Source organism: Pholcus phalangioides, unplaced genomic scaffold (assembly GCF_987345545.1).
Source record: "Pholcus phalangioides strain wild (caught in Gottingen) unplaced genomic scaffold, Ppha-v1.0 ptg000003l_1, whole genome shotgun sequence".
Classification (NCBI taxonomy): domain Eukaryota; kingdom Metazoa; phylum Arthropoda; class Arachnida; order Araneae; family Pholcidae; genus Pholcus; species Pholcus phalangioides.
Genome location: NW_028301596.1, coordinates 57,109,305 through 57,122,065, shown reverse-complemented (window position 1 = coordinate 57,122,065; position 12,761 = coordinate 57,109,305). Strand labels below are relative to the sequence as shown.

At 42.0% G+C, this 12,761-nt stretch overlaps 1 protein-coding gene across 1 annotated transcript; it reads left to right on the top strand.

The window, feature by feature from the left end:
* The first annotated feature begins 1,370 nt into the window (after window positions 1–1,370).
* Window positions 1,371–10,327, top strand: LOC149088985 (putative G protein-coupled receptor Mth-like 3). Its single transcript, XM_089251150.1, has 2 exons — window positions 1,371–2,201; window positions 7,085–10,327. Exons 1-2 carry the CDS (start codon window positions 1,462–1,464, stop codon window positions 7,437–7,439), a joined length of 1,095 nt encoding a protein of 364 aa, XP_089107276.1. The 5' UTR covers window positions 1,371–1,461; the 3' UTR covers window positions 7,440–10,327.
* Window positions 10,328–12,761: the final 2,434 nt, after the last annotated feature.

Sequence of the window (12,761 nt, the reverse complement as noted above, 5' to 3'; positions counted from 1 at the left end):
ACAAATCCATCTAATATATAATGAAAAAGTATAGCACAAAACAATGAAAAATGTACGCAAAAATGAAAAAAAAATGCGTTTGAAAATGCCAAAAAAATTAAAAAATCATGAAAACTGTGAAAATATGCATGAAATAGAAAAAAATATATGCCTCTTCAACATTATACGTATATTGAAATATACCGTATACGTGAAATGAAAAAAAAATGCATTTACATATTAAAAAAATACAAATACAACGCCACAACAGGCAAATTGCCCAACGACGTGGCTGACTTAAGAACATCATGGATCCCCGAGCCATTTTTTGGAGGCCCTACCTACTACTGCTACACCACACATGCACCCCGCCCAACCTCCAACGTATCGGTACATGCGGGAATGTGCGTGTAGTGAAACCTGACGTGAAGTTTTTGGTTTCTCTGTAATGTTTGTTATGTGTAGTGCTGCCATCTGCCACCAGTTTTACTAACGACGAGTGAAGTGTTATGATTGAATGATTTATCGTTGTAGGACTGTTGCTCTCTGTGGCGAGACTTTTTAACGGGGAGATCGGCTCGCATTTGCGCCTTGAAGTTGGGAACCACAGAAAACCAACTTCAGCCGACCACCACTGTGGGGTTCGAACCCGGATCCTCAAAACGACAAAAACTACGCATAAAAGAAAAATATGCGCATTAAAAAAGTATGCACAAAAATGGAAAAACTATATATATACATATTAAAAGCACACTGTATATAAAAGTAAAATATGCGCTAAAAATGAAGAACGAACGCTTGTATTTAGAAATGCAAAAATATGCATTTAAAAGTGTCCGAAATATAAAATGAATGATACTCAATAGTAGAATATTTTCCGTCATCGCGAAAAGTTAAAAATAATCTTGTTAATATAACGTTAATAAACGTTAGAGAGCATTGCGATCAATATAGAAAAAATGCTTAAAAGATATGCACTTATTTATGAAATTTCGGTGATTTTTATGTATTCATATGCGCTAACTGCAAAAAAGCGCTAAAATATGCAATTGCATTTGCGCATAATCCGGGTTCTACTTATGAGTCTTCGATTACATCATCCATGTTTTTAGTAGTTTCCCATTTCCACTACAAAGCGTTTCACGAGAAACGATATCCAATGAGAGAGAAGATTCCATACGCGGAAGCGTCGCCCCCACCCGCCCCCATTTTTTATTTTTTTTGGCATTACGTCAGAGGCAAGGACCGCTAACTACACAGCTTCTGCATAGCGTGCATAATGTATTAAGAATCGCATCCTTCCGCTGGAAACTCCCCGTCCTTGGCCAATGGCGTGTCTTTCCGGCGACACAGACACTCCACATGTAGATTCTCTGAATCTTTATCGGAGATTTTATGACTATAATTTTCGATTGTAATTTTCATTACAGTGATTGTTGACGATCGATCGACCGATCCTCTCGTTATTGCTGTCTTCGATCCATGACGACGTACGAGCATTACCACGACACGAACGGGAAGGAGGACGACGCCGGTCGAATATTGACGTCCGCTTCGAACGACACGAATGGGACGTCGACCCAAGACGGCAACGGCACAACGGTCAGGAACCCGTCCTTCGCGAAGTACTACCCGTTCCTGATAGCCGAGATGTGTCTGAGCATACTGTGCTTGGTGTTTCTGATCTTCATCTACTACAGGATCAGGGAGCACCGGTCCATGCCGGGCAAGATAGTCATCTCGCTGTCGGCGTGCTTCATCGCGTGCTACGTGCTGCTCGTGGTGGACTTCTCGCTGAGGACGAGTATCGCCGTCGTGCCCTGCCTGATGGTTTCGCTGCTGGTGCACTTGCTGTTCCTGGCGGCGTTCTTCTGGACCAACGTCATGGCCTACGACATAATGAGGACGATGTCGTCAGTCAAGTCTGGTCCCCCGAGCGCACGCTTCTGGAAGTACGCGCTGTACGCCTGGACCATGACCCTGGTGTGCGCGCTGCCGGCTTTCGTCGTGGACAACCTGAGGCACGTGCCGGACGAGCACAGGCCGAACTTCGGCAAAAAGCGCTGCTGGCTCAGCGGCGTCCAGGCGTTCCTCTTGTATTTCATGGGCCCCGTCGGGCTCATATTGCTGGCCAACTGCTGCATGTTCGGCCTGACGGCTCTGACCATTCTCAGGGTGAAAAAGGACGCGGCCGCCGCCCACGTGAAGACGCACAGGACGAGGTGAGTACGCTGTCGTATCCATAACCGTAGTATTAGTCGGATTTCATCCACTTAGAAAGGCAGATGCCAGCACAGTCGTCATATTATCATGGTGACGGATTCTCATTACGAGGACCAGGATTCAAATCCCCCGTCAGCTGAAGCTGGTTCCGTATCTCCCGTTAAAAAGTGTCGCCACAGAGAACAAAAGACCCACAAAACGATACAACCATAGTTTGAAAAATAGATGGCAACAGGAACTCACGCAGGACACCAGATACGCACTTGAACTGTTAGGTGCACATGCACACTTTCGGCAAGTTCAGAGGGGAGGCCAACTTAAGGAATGAGTGATCAAGAAAATCACTGGAATATGGGAGGAAGGCAACAAAATTTTTATAGCTCACCCTAGATCCGCTTCTGTCGAGAGTGTGAGGGATTAGTTCAGTGAGTGACCAAACGTATGAACTAGAGAGTTCGCAAGCATGTGAGTGAACAAAAGAGTGTGCAAGCACATCAATGAGCAAAAGAGTGACATAGAGCATGTGAATGACCATAGGAGGGACCTAGAGCGAGCGCAAGCATGTGTACGATCAAAAGAGTGATCAAGACCTTGGCCATGCTGGGAATGTATGTGTTGTGAACCTAACGTGAAGCCTGCTTTTGTGTAATGCTTATTATGTGTAGTGCTGCCGTCTGCCGTCAATTTTTATAACCATGAGTTAAGTGTCGTGATTGAATAATTGTATCGAGGCTTTTTGCTCTCTGTAGAGAGTCCTTTCAACGGGGAGATCGGCTCGCATGCGCGCATCGAAGTTGGGAACAACAAAGAAAACCAATTTCAACCGACCATCACTGTGGCAACGGTGGGGTTCGAACCCGGGTCTTCGCGATACGACTCCGTCATTGTGACCACTAGACCATGACAACAAATGCTACGTCCATCATTGTTCTGGAAAAAAGCTATTGATCACGACTTGGTGAACCATTGTTACCCGGATCTATTGTTAGCCGGAAGAAGTCACGTAATGGGTTCTTCCCGCCCGTATTCATTCGCCACTTATTTGTAAATCCGTAGTACATGGTAATCAAGGTTGAAATGCTTTTTAATGACGAAATCACGTGATTCGATGATGGCGTTTCGGGAAATGATAGAAAATATCATGCCATTAATCAGCTTAATTATAATAATGTATATAAATAATGAAAGTGGAATTATAGAGGCAATAATGTTTCATTATTATCTACAGTGACGTCACGCCACCTGGTGACTTTTCTCGAAAGCTCTCATTAAACTCGTTCCGGAATATTTGCAAGAAATTCATCTCGTAAGTTTGACCTTTGTTGATGCGACGACTACAGTGAGAGGTGGTGGTGGGGAGAGGGGGTCCGGTCCCCAAGGTGTGGGAATATGACTACAAAATAATACGGGTTAAGTCTTTTGTTCTGTCACTTCGGTGCCCCTCCCTAAAATATGTCATCCCCTCTTACCTAAAGAAATTTCTGGTGACGGCCGTGACCCAGACTCTATTTTCCGTGTCTGTAAAATGCTCGCAGAATGGTCTTAGAACCTGCTGCTTACTGTTATCAACGAGTCAAGCAGGGCCGTCTGTCTCAACTCAATATTGTGTTCACCTTTGGCATCGTTTTTGGCAACGATTGGCAATTGCCCGTGTTTTTTCAATTTGTGATTCCAATTTCCCGTATGTTTTCCGGGCAAATATGATCTAGTACTAATTCAATTTGAAGTCCATATAAGAAATACTACTTACTATTCAACCGTACATACACCTCGTAAATATTCCTCTGCAGAATTTCTAATGAACTGGCACATGTTGGAATGTGCGTGTACGTGTTGTGAACCTCACGTGAATTTTGTTTCTGTGTAATGCTTGTTATGTGTAGTGCTGCCATCTGCCACCAATTTTTCGAACTATGAGTGAATTAGTGAATTGCAATGATTGAATAATTGTGCTGTTGTTGTCCGGTTGCTCTTTGTGGTGAGACTTTTTAAAGGGTGAAATCGGCTCTCATTCGCGCCGTGAAGTTGGGAACCACAGAAAACCAACTTCAGCCTCCACCACTGTGTCGACGGTGGGGTTCGAACCCGAGTCCTCGTGATACGAGACCGTCACTATGACTATTCGACCATGTCGAAATACTGCAGCTGTTGCTGCCATTTATCCAGAAAATTGAGAACTGTATTAATGAGTCAGAGAAGAAAATAGGACCCATACTGCCATCTATTACTTAAAAAGCAAACGAAAAGATGTCAACTAGTAACCACCAAAATTTTGTACGTCAACAAACATGGCGGTTTGCGTGTTGAATTTGCAGCCCTGATAATATTGCTACCATCGATGCAACAAGTTCTCTCTAAGAAGTGCCAGTTGGAAAAAAAGAGCGTGTCCAGATAACTAATCAGTACAAAATTATCTCTATACATTCGATTCACACTCGTTACTGACGTAAATATGGCTGGTCCTGACTAAGACGACTTCATATATCCCCTGTATTAAGGGGTTCTACTCTTGACCTACTGTAGTTTCTTTCGAAAACTGTACGGCTCTGACGTATATTTTTTCATGGCGATTTTTTCATTCAATTTTCTTGAAGGAGCATTTACTGCCATCTTGTTTTTCAAATGTGGTACTAGAAGTTTAATTTTTTCCCGATAAATATCAGATGGCAGCAGTTGTTCCATAATCGGTTTCATTTTTCCGATTATGTTTTCCAGTCTGTAGATAGATGCCAACTTCGAGACCCCATATGCGGGCCGATTTCCCCGTTAAAAAGTCTCGCCAGAGAGCAACAGCAGGTCTACAACGATACAAGTATACGTCACTCGCAGTTGGAAAAACTGATGGTAGATGGCGGCACCGCACATAACAAGCATTACAGAGAAAAAACTTCACGTCTGGTTCACTACACGTGCACGCACATTCCAACGTGTACATATTCGTTATAAATTCCGCAGAGGAATGTGGACGAGGTGCGTGTGTGGTTTAGCAGTGTGTGGATAGATGAAACCCAAAGCCCCAATGTTTAGAAGTTTCCAATACTTCCCAATAGTAAAATACTCACATGACATAACGCTCTTGAACCATACTTTGATGACGAAGATGTTGAGAAAACTTGGGGGAAAAGACAGGGCCTGTGACCGTGACCCCAGAAAAAGAATGATATAGAGACGAATTTCAAATAAATTTCTTAATGAAAGATATACTGTGTGCTTCTTCACACAGTAAGAGTGAGCAATGATAAGGGCCGCAACAAGAGGACGGTAAAAGAAGGGGTGGATCTAGAGCTCGCTGTTGGAAGGGGCGATTTCACAAATCGCTCGCAAAAATTAGTCCCCACATCGAGTGACCATATGTTTCACATTTTGCCCCGTATTTTCAGTGACGGTCCCGTTTTTCTGGGTTTTTCCCCCATCTCGACTTTTTTTGAGAAATGTCAGTTTTACTCGTTTTTTGGTCGAAGTTGTCTTGAATTTGTTGTTTCAATATTGTCATATAGAAGTTCCAAAAATTTCATGAATTATCGCAATTAGGTTGGGGGGGGGGGGAGTGATCACCCCGACCAAACCTTCACATAGATCCTTTTACCGTACAAGGATCTGCTAACAAGGGGGTTCTGAGTTTGTTTTTCCCCGTAAAAAATCACGAGGATGGGTCGGGCTCCAAAATGAATGAGTGTCAGCAAATTTTTCTAGTACCAGGTGCAGGTAATGATCATGATCCCCACAAGGACGGGGCTGACAAGTCTCCGGGGTGGGGGCGATTCTGGTTATTTTTTGTTGTTCCTCATTATAAATTCACTATAGGGAGGCGCGCCAGAGGTCTCAGGCTAGGGACTCTGCTGCAAGTTGTCGGGGCTAGTAACGATGGCTCATCAAAGAGCTGTGCTGTGTATCAAATTATCTGGTGAAATTAAAAATGGTAAAAATCCTGATCCAAAATACGGGGCAGTTTTTTTAACAGTGGGGTGGGTGTAATCATAGTTCAGTAAACAATGATGTGTGGCTTTGAACTAAAAAAAAATCTGGTTTATCCCGGGGTCACCTGTGCAAATACCCTGTCAGCCACCCGCCAGGGTCTTCCCTAGCTGCTGTGGTGATCGAGTGGTTATAGTGACGGACTCGAGTCGCGAGGTCCCGGGTTTGAACCCCACCGTCGCTACAGTGGTGGTCGGTTGAAGTTGGTTTTCTGTGATTCCTAACCTCGAGGCACGAATGCGAGCCGATCTCCCCTTTTAAAAAATCTCGCCACAGAGAGCAACAGACCTACAGACAGTGCAAATGTAATTCAATCATAACACATCACTCACTTCACTTCTGAAATATACATCAAGACTGTTAGGTATACACACACAGTTACACTTCCGGCACAACTCGCTAGGTAGTAAAAATCACCCATAGATGGTGATAGACCTGAGTTGCGCTCGGTTTAAATGTAAGAAAGGGTCTTCTCTAGGGGCGGCAGGGGTAACCTTCAACCGCTCCTGGCTCTACTTAAAAGAGTTTGAATTTTTCAAATAAATTCTTACGTATTTAATTTTTTTTTTTTTTGCCTTTTCCTTATTTATGCCTTTTTGGAATGAGCGCTACCCGGTGCCTGTGGCACCAGCAGACCCGTTTGCTTCTCTTCCCCCACTCCCTTGTTGCGGCCCTGTTATTCGATGCTCTCGAGAATTAGGTTGAGGAACTTCCTAGTTTAAAAAAAACATATAAAACTTCGAAAGCACCTAACATTCGCGTCTTTTGTCGATAGATGGCAGAACTAGGAAAATGAACGCACAATGGGTTTAAATTCCAAAACAGTGATAGAAATTTATTTCAATGTGTTGATATTTCTGAAGGAGAATTTTCTCATGCGATGTGTTTTTGATTTTTTCCCCCCCAGGTTCCGGCTGTATATAAGACTCGTCATCGTTATGGGTTTGGTTTGGATCGCCGAGTTCATACCATGGATAACCGGGTTGTACTTCCTGTACGGAGTTGCCGGCGTACTCAACTGCTTGCACGGAGTCTATATATTCGCCATATTCGTGTGCAAGCAGAGGATCTGGAAAAAATTCAAGGACACGTTCGAATGCACCAAGAGTAAAACGAAGATGTCGTCTCCCGCGGTCGCCGTCTTCCACACCTCCGCGTCGGCAGCCACGATGGTGTCCATGGTAGACGGCAGTAGCGTCAGCAACTTGGCTACGCACGACAATGACCCTGAACCAAAATCACCGTGTAGAGATGTTCAGTGATGTTATAATATATTTCTGGCAACCCCCCCCCACTTCCTCCTTATTGACTACTTCACACTATGGAACAGTGATTTCGACCGTGCCGCACTTATAGTTCTGGTCAGTGTCGTCAGAGTCGCGGTGCTCAAGAACCCACGGTTTTTCGTGGCAAGGGTTCGAACGTTACCACCACTCCCCCTCCCCCCCCCGAATTAATCCATTTATGAATACAAATCATCTACACCAGGATCACTTCAACCGTATAAACACAGTGAGAGTAATAATCGACATTTTAATGAATCCCGTTGGCCACGAAGGAAACTACATACATGTTGCCAAAGGACTAGGTGGGCACGCATTGCAGACCCCTGATCTGAACAAATCTCAAGTCAAGCGATGTCGAGCAGGTCTAAAGCCCCTGGTTCCGGGCAGAGAATTTCTGGTTCAATGAAATTTGAACTTCCGTTTCGTCCATATCTGTAGGGGTTGGAGGCTATCTTCACTGTTGACGGAAATGGAGTCTCGGTGACAGGCCCGTAGCCAGAAGAAATTTCGTTCATAGGGGGACCACTTTCATTACCGGAAGGGGGGGGGACCGAAGTGACAGAACAATAGGTTTGGCCATCTTTTTCCCCTTTTTCGGTTATTTCTCACATATCAGGGGGGGCCAGGTCTCCAAGTCCGCTGTGGTGATCGAGTGGTCATAGTGACGAACCCCACTGTCGCCACAGTGGTGTTTGGCTGAAGTTGGTTTTCTGTGGTTCCCAACCTCGAGGCGCGAATGTGATCCGAGATCTCCCCTTTTAATAAGTCTCGCCACAGAGAGCAACAAACCTACAAATAGTACAAATGTAATTCAATCATAACACATCACTCACTTCACTTCTGAAATATAGATGGCAGCACTGAAAAATCAAACACGGCACTACATACTGACTCAGACTGTTATGTACACTTCCAGCACAACTCACTAGGTAATAAATCGCCCATAGATGGTGATAGACCTGAGTTGTGCTCGGTTTGAAAGAAAGAAAGACCCCCCCCCCCAATAAAAGGCAATATGAGTAAAATTACCTGTATTGGCACTAAGAGCCTGGGTCTTATTCGGTTTAAGTCAGTGTTCTTTAACCTTTCCTTCATTGCTGAAACTGAGTAAAAATTTTCACGAACCAGCATAAATGGCAAAAATAATTTGCGAGCCGGTGAAAAAAATATTTGGAGGAAAATTTCCTAACTTTCTGTGGCTTATTATATTTAATATGTTCATACTTTGTGCTATTATAAATACAAGAAACCACTTTAAACTAGGACTTCTGCTGTCACCTATTGAATAAAAACAGAACTACCTGATATAATTCCTCAAAAAAAAAAAATAGGTTGATGGTTTTAAATCGATGAGCAGCATGAAAATGCAGAATATATGATATAAAACCATATATTTTTTATTTTTATCCTGCCTACCGATGCACCAAAATACCGGTTACTGCGTTTTTACAAAAAAAAATTATGCAACAAATATAAAAACATAGTAACTGATATTTTGAGACATAAAATTCACATCGGTATGCAATACAAAAATAAAACATACAACATTCGTAGTTTTATGCCCTGTGCTGTGTATTTTTATGCCGCACATCAGTTTACAGCCACCAATCATTTTATTCTGAGAATTATAACACATGGTTCGGTTTTATTCGATAGGTGGCAGCAAAACGCCTAACGCAAAACTCTTCCATTTCAAGCAATATTTTCTGCGCATTTCTCTTTAAAAAAAATGCTATCGGTACGGTAAAGCTAATAGAATTCGAACTCATTCATCAACGTCCAAGCCAACACAATTTATCCTGCTGACACACACAAACGTTTAGGAGTAATCTTTAGCGAAATGTGCGTTTTCCGAACTTGAGGGTCGTGTTGATGACGTAGCCCTCTCGATTCAAAACTAAAAGAAAAATATCTCTCCCTGGAAACCGGGACGTCTGACCACCCTAGCCTAGGATCAATCCCATTATTTTTACCGAAAGAGTTAAATTTACAAAACAGTTAAAATTAACCGAGAAATATTAGAGAACGACCCGTGAAAAATCCTGGCCTTGAGACACACCAAAGATTCCAGTCTACGAGCCCAGTTGCAGTATATGAGGGGCCTTGACCCCGCACCGGGCTGCTAAATATTAGGACCGCAAAAAATAGATCAAAATTGTTTACGCATTTATATCTTGGCTGCCAAAGTTAGTGTTTCTGTGGAATTTCTCACGCATGTGCGTAGAGGAGCGCTTGTATTATCATCGATGAAAAACATTTTATATGTCCGCGTCGGGCATGTGATTGAAATATATATATATATACCCGGTAGAAATGTTACATGCTTGGGCAATATATTTATCCAGCTCTGGTCTCCAGTGTATAGTTTTCATACAGCCACGGAGGTCAGAGCAACGCCGTCCATGTCACCAAGGAACGGACCCAAACAACGCCTTCTAGAGAAGAGTTAGGCTCTTCTTTAGGGGGTTGTTGATCCAAGGCGATGTGTCAATATGGGAGGGTCGGGGGATATATTAGGCCAACAGAAGATTGTGACAGGACTCTAGCCCAAGATCAAAATAATGTGTGTATATCATTTCGTAGTTATTGACTAGAAAAGGGGGGAAATGAAAAATTCAATTCTATTCTGGGAGGACCCGAAGATCTCGGCTTAAGGGCCTACCCCTAATATGGGGCTCCTGGTGCTTCTTTCTCCCTGCGTTTTTTGAAGATTTCGATTAGATAATGTCCTTTTGTATACAGTAATGCCGATTGCTAAATGTTTATTGCCAATATGCCAATTCATCGATGTTTTTCTTTTTCAATTGTGATTGAAAACCACGATTGTGATTGTACCACACGCACAAAAAAATAAATCTCATATTCACTCGATGGACAGTTATTTTTTCTGATACAACGAGTTGTGTTTTTGTTGTTTCTTTTCAAACGTTTTGATTTGCCAAACGTTTCATCCGCCACCAACCTTCAACAACAGCATTTCCGCTAGGCAATGATGCTGCTGGTGAAGGAAATATTTAGACAGACAGAGCGAATGTAGCCAGTGCCGTCTGAACGCATGGGCTCTTCCGGGCACGGCGGCTTCAAGATCACGGAGGGGAGGGTTGGCGAACAATAATTTCTGGCCATAAAGGAGCCTAAAAAAATCACTTCGCTCGTGTGGGGGGGGGGGTCCATAATGCTCTTAAGACGACCCTGCCTCTGCCGGAAATAAGGAAGAACTATTTTTTTTATCTCGGATATTTTTTGAAGGTATCCTCTCCCTGCCCCCCCCCCCTTTTTATTTCACCTGCACAACAGACCTGTTTCTTTGCTCACATAATTTCGATATCTGTGCGAAATGATATAATAACATGCTGCGTTATACAATATTTTGAATTTTATTCTGCTCAGCAAAAAACTGTGTACATGGAAGCATTCTCAGACTCTAGACGGCCATATTTCGCAAATTTATTCACCATGAAAAAAATGGCACTTTTCTCAGGCACTTTTGTCCATAACCAATAAATGGGTAAAGATAAAATTTCATCAGCAAAACTATGCCTTCTTGAAAACATTGAAAACAATTATACAGCACAGCATTATATTACATGTCAGAATGACATGAATGAAGTAGAACACCTTCCGCTACCTATCAAATAAAACTGCTACAATTCTTCGATTGAAATTAGTAACCGGATTTTGATTTTACCACGCACAAATAACAACTGCTAAAATTTCGAGGCAAACTTCATTAATTAATATATATATCATCGCATCTAAAATATTTACTGATGTCATACCATATTGTTTTTTTTATATAGCACATTAATCAAAATCGCGTTACTAATTTCAATCGAAAAATTGTTACAGTTTTATTTGATAGGTGGCGTAAGTAGTTCTAGCTCATTGATGTCTTTCTCATTGTACAAATATACAGGATGATTCTAAATTCATGGGACGAACTTTAAGAGGTGATGTAAGACACCGAAACAAGCATTTTTTTATCGTAGAATGTGCTGTTGAATTGCAATAGCATAGCAAAGGCGGTAGAGGGTGTTTTTGGAGAACGATTTGCTGATTTTTTCCGACGGATTTGCTGCGATATGTGCTATCATTTTCATTCGAGAGTGCATATGTGGACTGGATTGTAGTTTGTTTTTTATAGGTGCAAGGACCATATCATCAAGCTTCGCCAAACAATGATTAAACGGTATAATGACTTGTGGTAGAATTCGCGTTACTGGGTTGCACCATGAGAAGACCTACCACATTACAATACCCTGCACTCTGGTCACGAGCATTTTGGCGTACGCAAGATCGATTTTTAGAGGGGGCACATCGGGTTTGGGGAGCACAAGGAATCTCTCCCAGAGAAACTTTTAGCTATTAACCTTCAAAAAGCATTTTAAATTACCAGAAATTGATAACGTACGGTATAAAGGTATTTTCTTTCGAGATATTTTAATTTTCCACAAAAATATTTGGAAATATTTTTAATTTTTGATAATCTTGTCATGTTAGATAGATAGATATCATGTTCTCTCCTGCTTACGCCTTTGGTCACAAACGTATGAACTCAGGTCTGTTACATCGCTAGAATATATTTCGCTGCAACATATAAATAAAAATTTATCTTTATGTGCTACGCAATCCAACAGCATGTAAGCAAAATAACGCTGAGAATCACGATTTTAAAAACTAAGGAATGAGGAGAGCGTTTCTTGGATTTTCACTAAATGCATTTTGTCTTTGTGGATTCAGAATAAATAAATATTAATTAATTAATTTTCATGTTTTCCCCATAAAAGTGTGCAAAAATCACATTTTTGACACTTAATTGAATAAAATTTTCCTTCAAATTATTTTCAGTAAGTTTTGCGTAGAATTTTAATGTGATATATGATGTATGTGTGCTAAAAGCTCAACTAATGCTTTGAAGGCAGATATTTTTCCAAAACCCACAGTAAAAAATGTAAACAAGTTCGCCCGCTATGGGACGACCCTCCCCCATTCAAAGAAAAATCATTATATTGATTTGATAAACATATTTACTCCATCAGAACATTTTTATTTAGGAAATTCTCTCGTGACATCTTCAATCATCAACGTTACACACGCCCCCCCCCCTCCAAAAGGGTCGCGACCAACACTTTGGGAACCATTGTATCAAGATAATAGAGGTGAAGAAAGAAAACTCTTTTCAGAAAGTCGTATCTTAACGGGGGCAAAATATTATTCGCCTCAGGTGGCAGAATTTCTAGGACCGGCCGTGCCTGTACCTAACTCGAAATACAAATACCAATTTCTACACAAACCTGC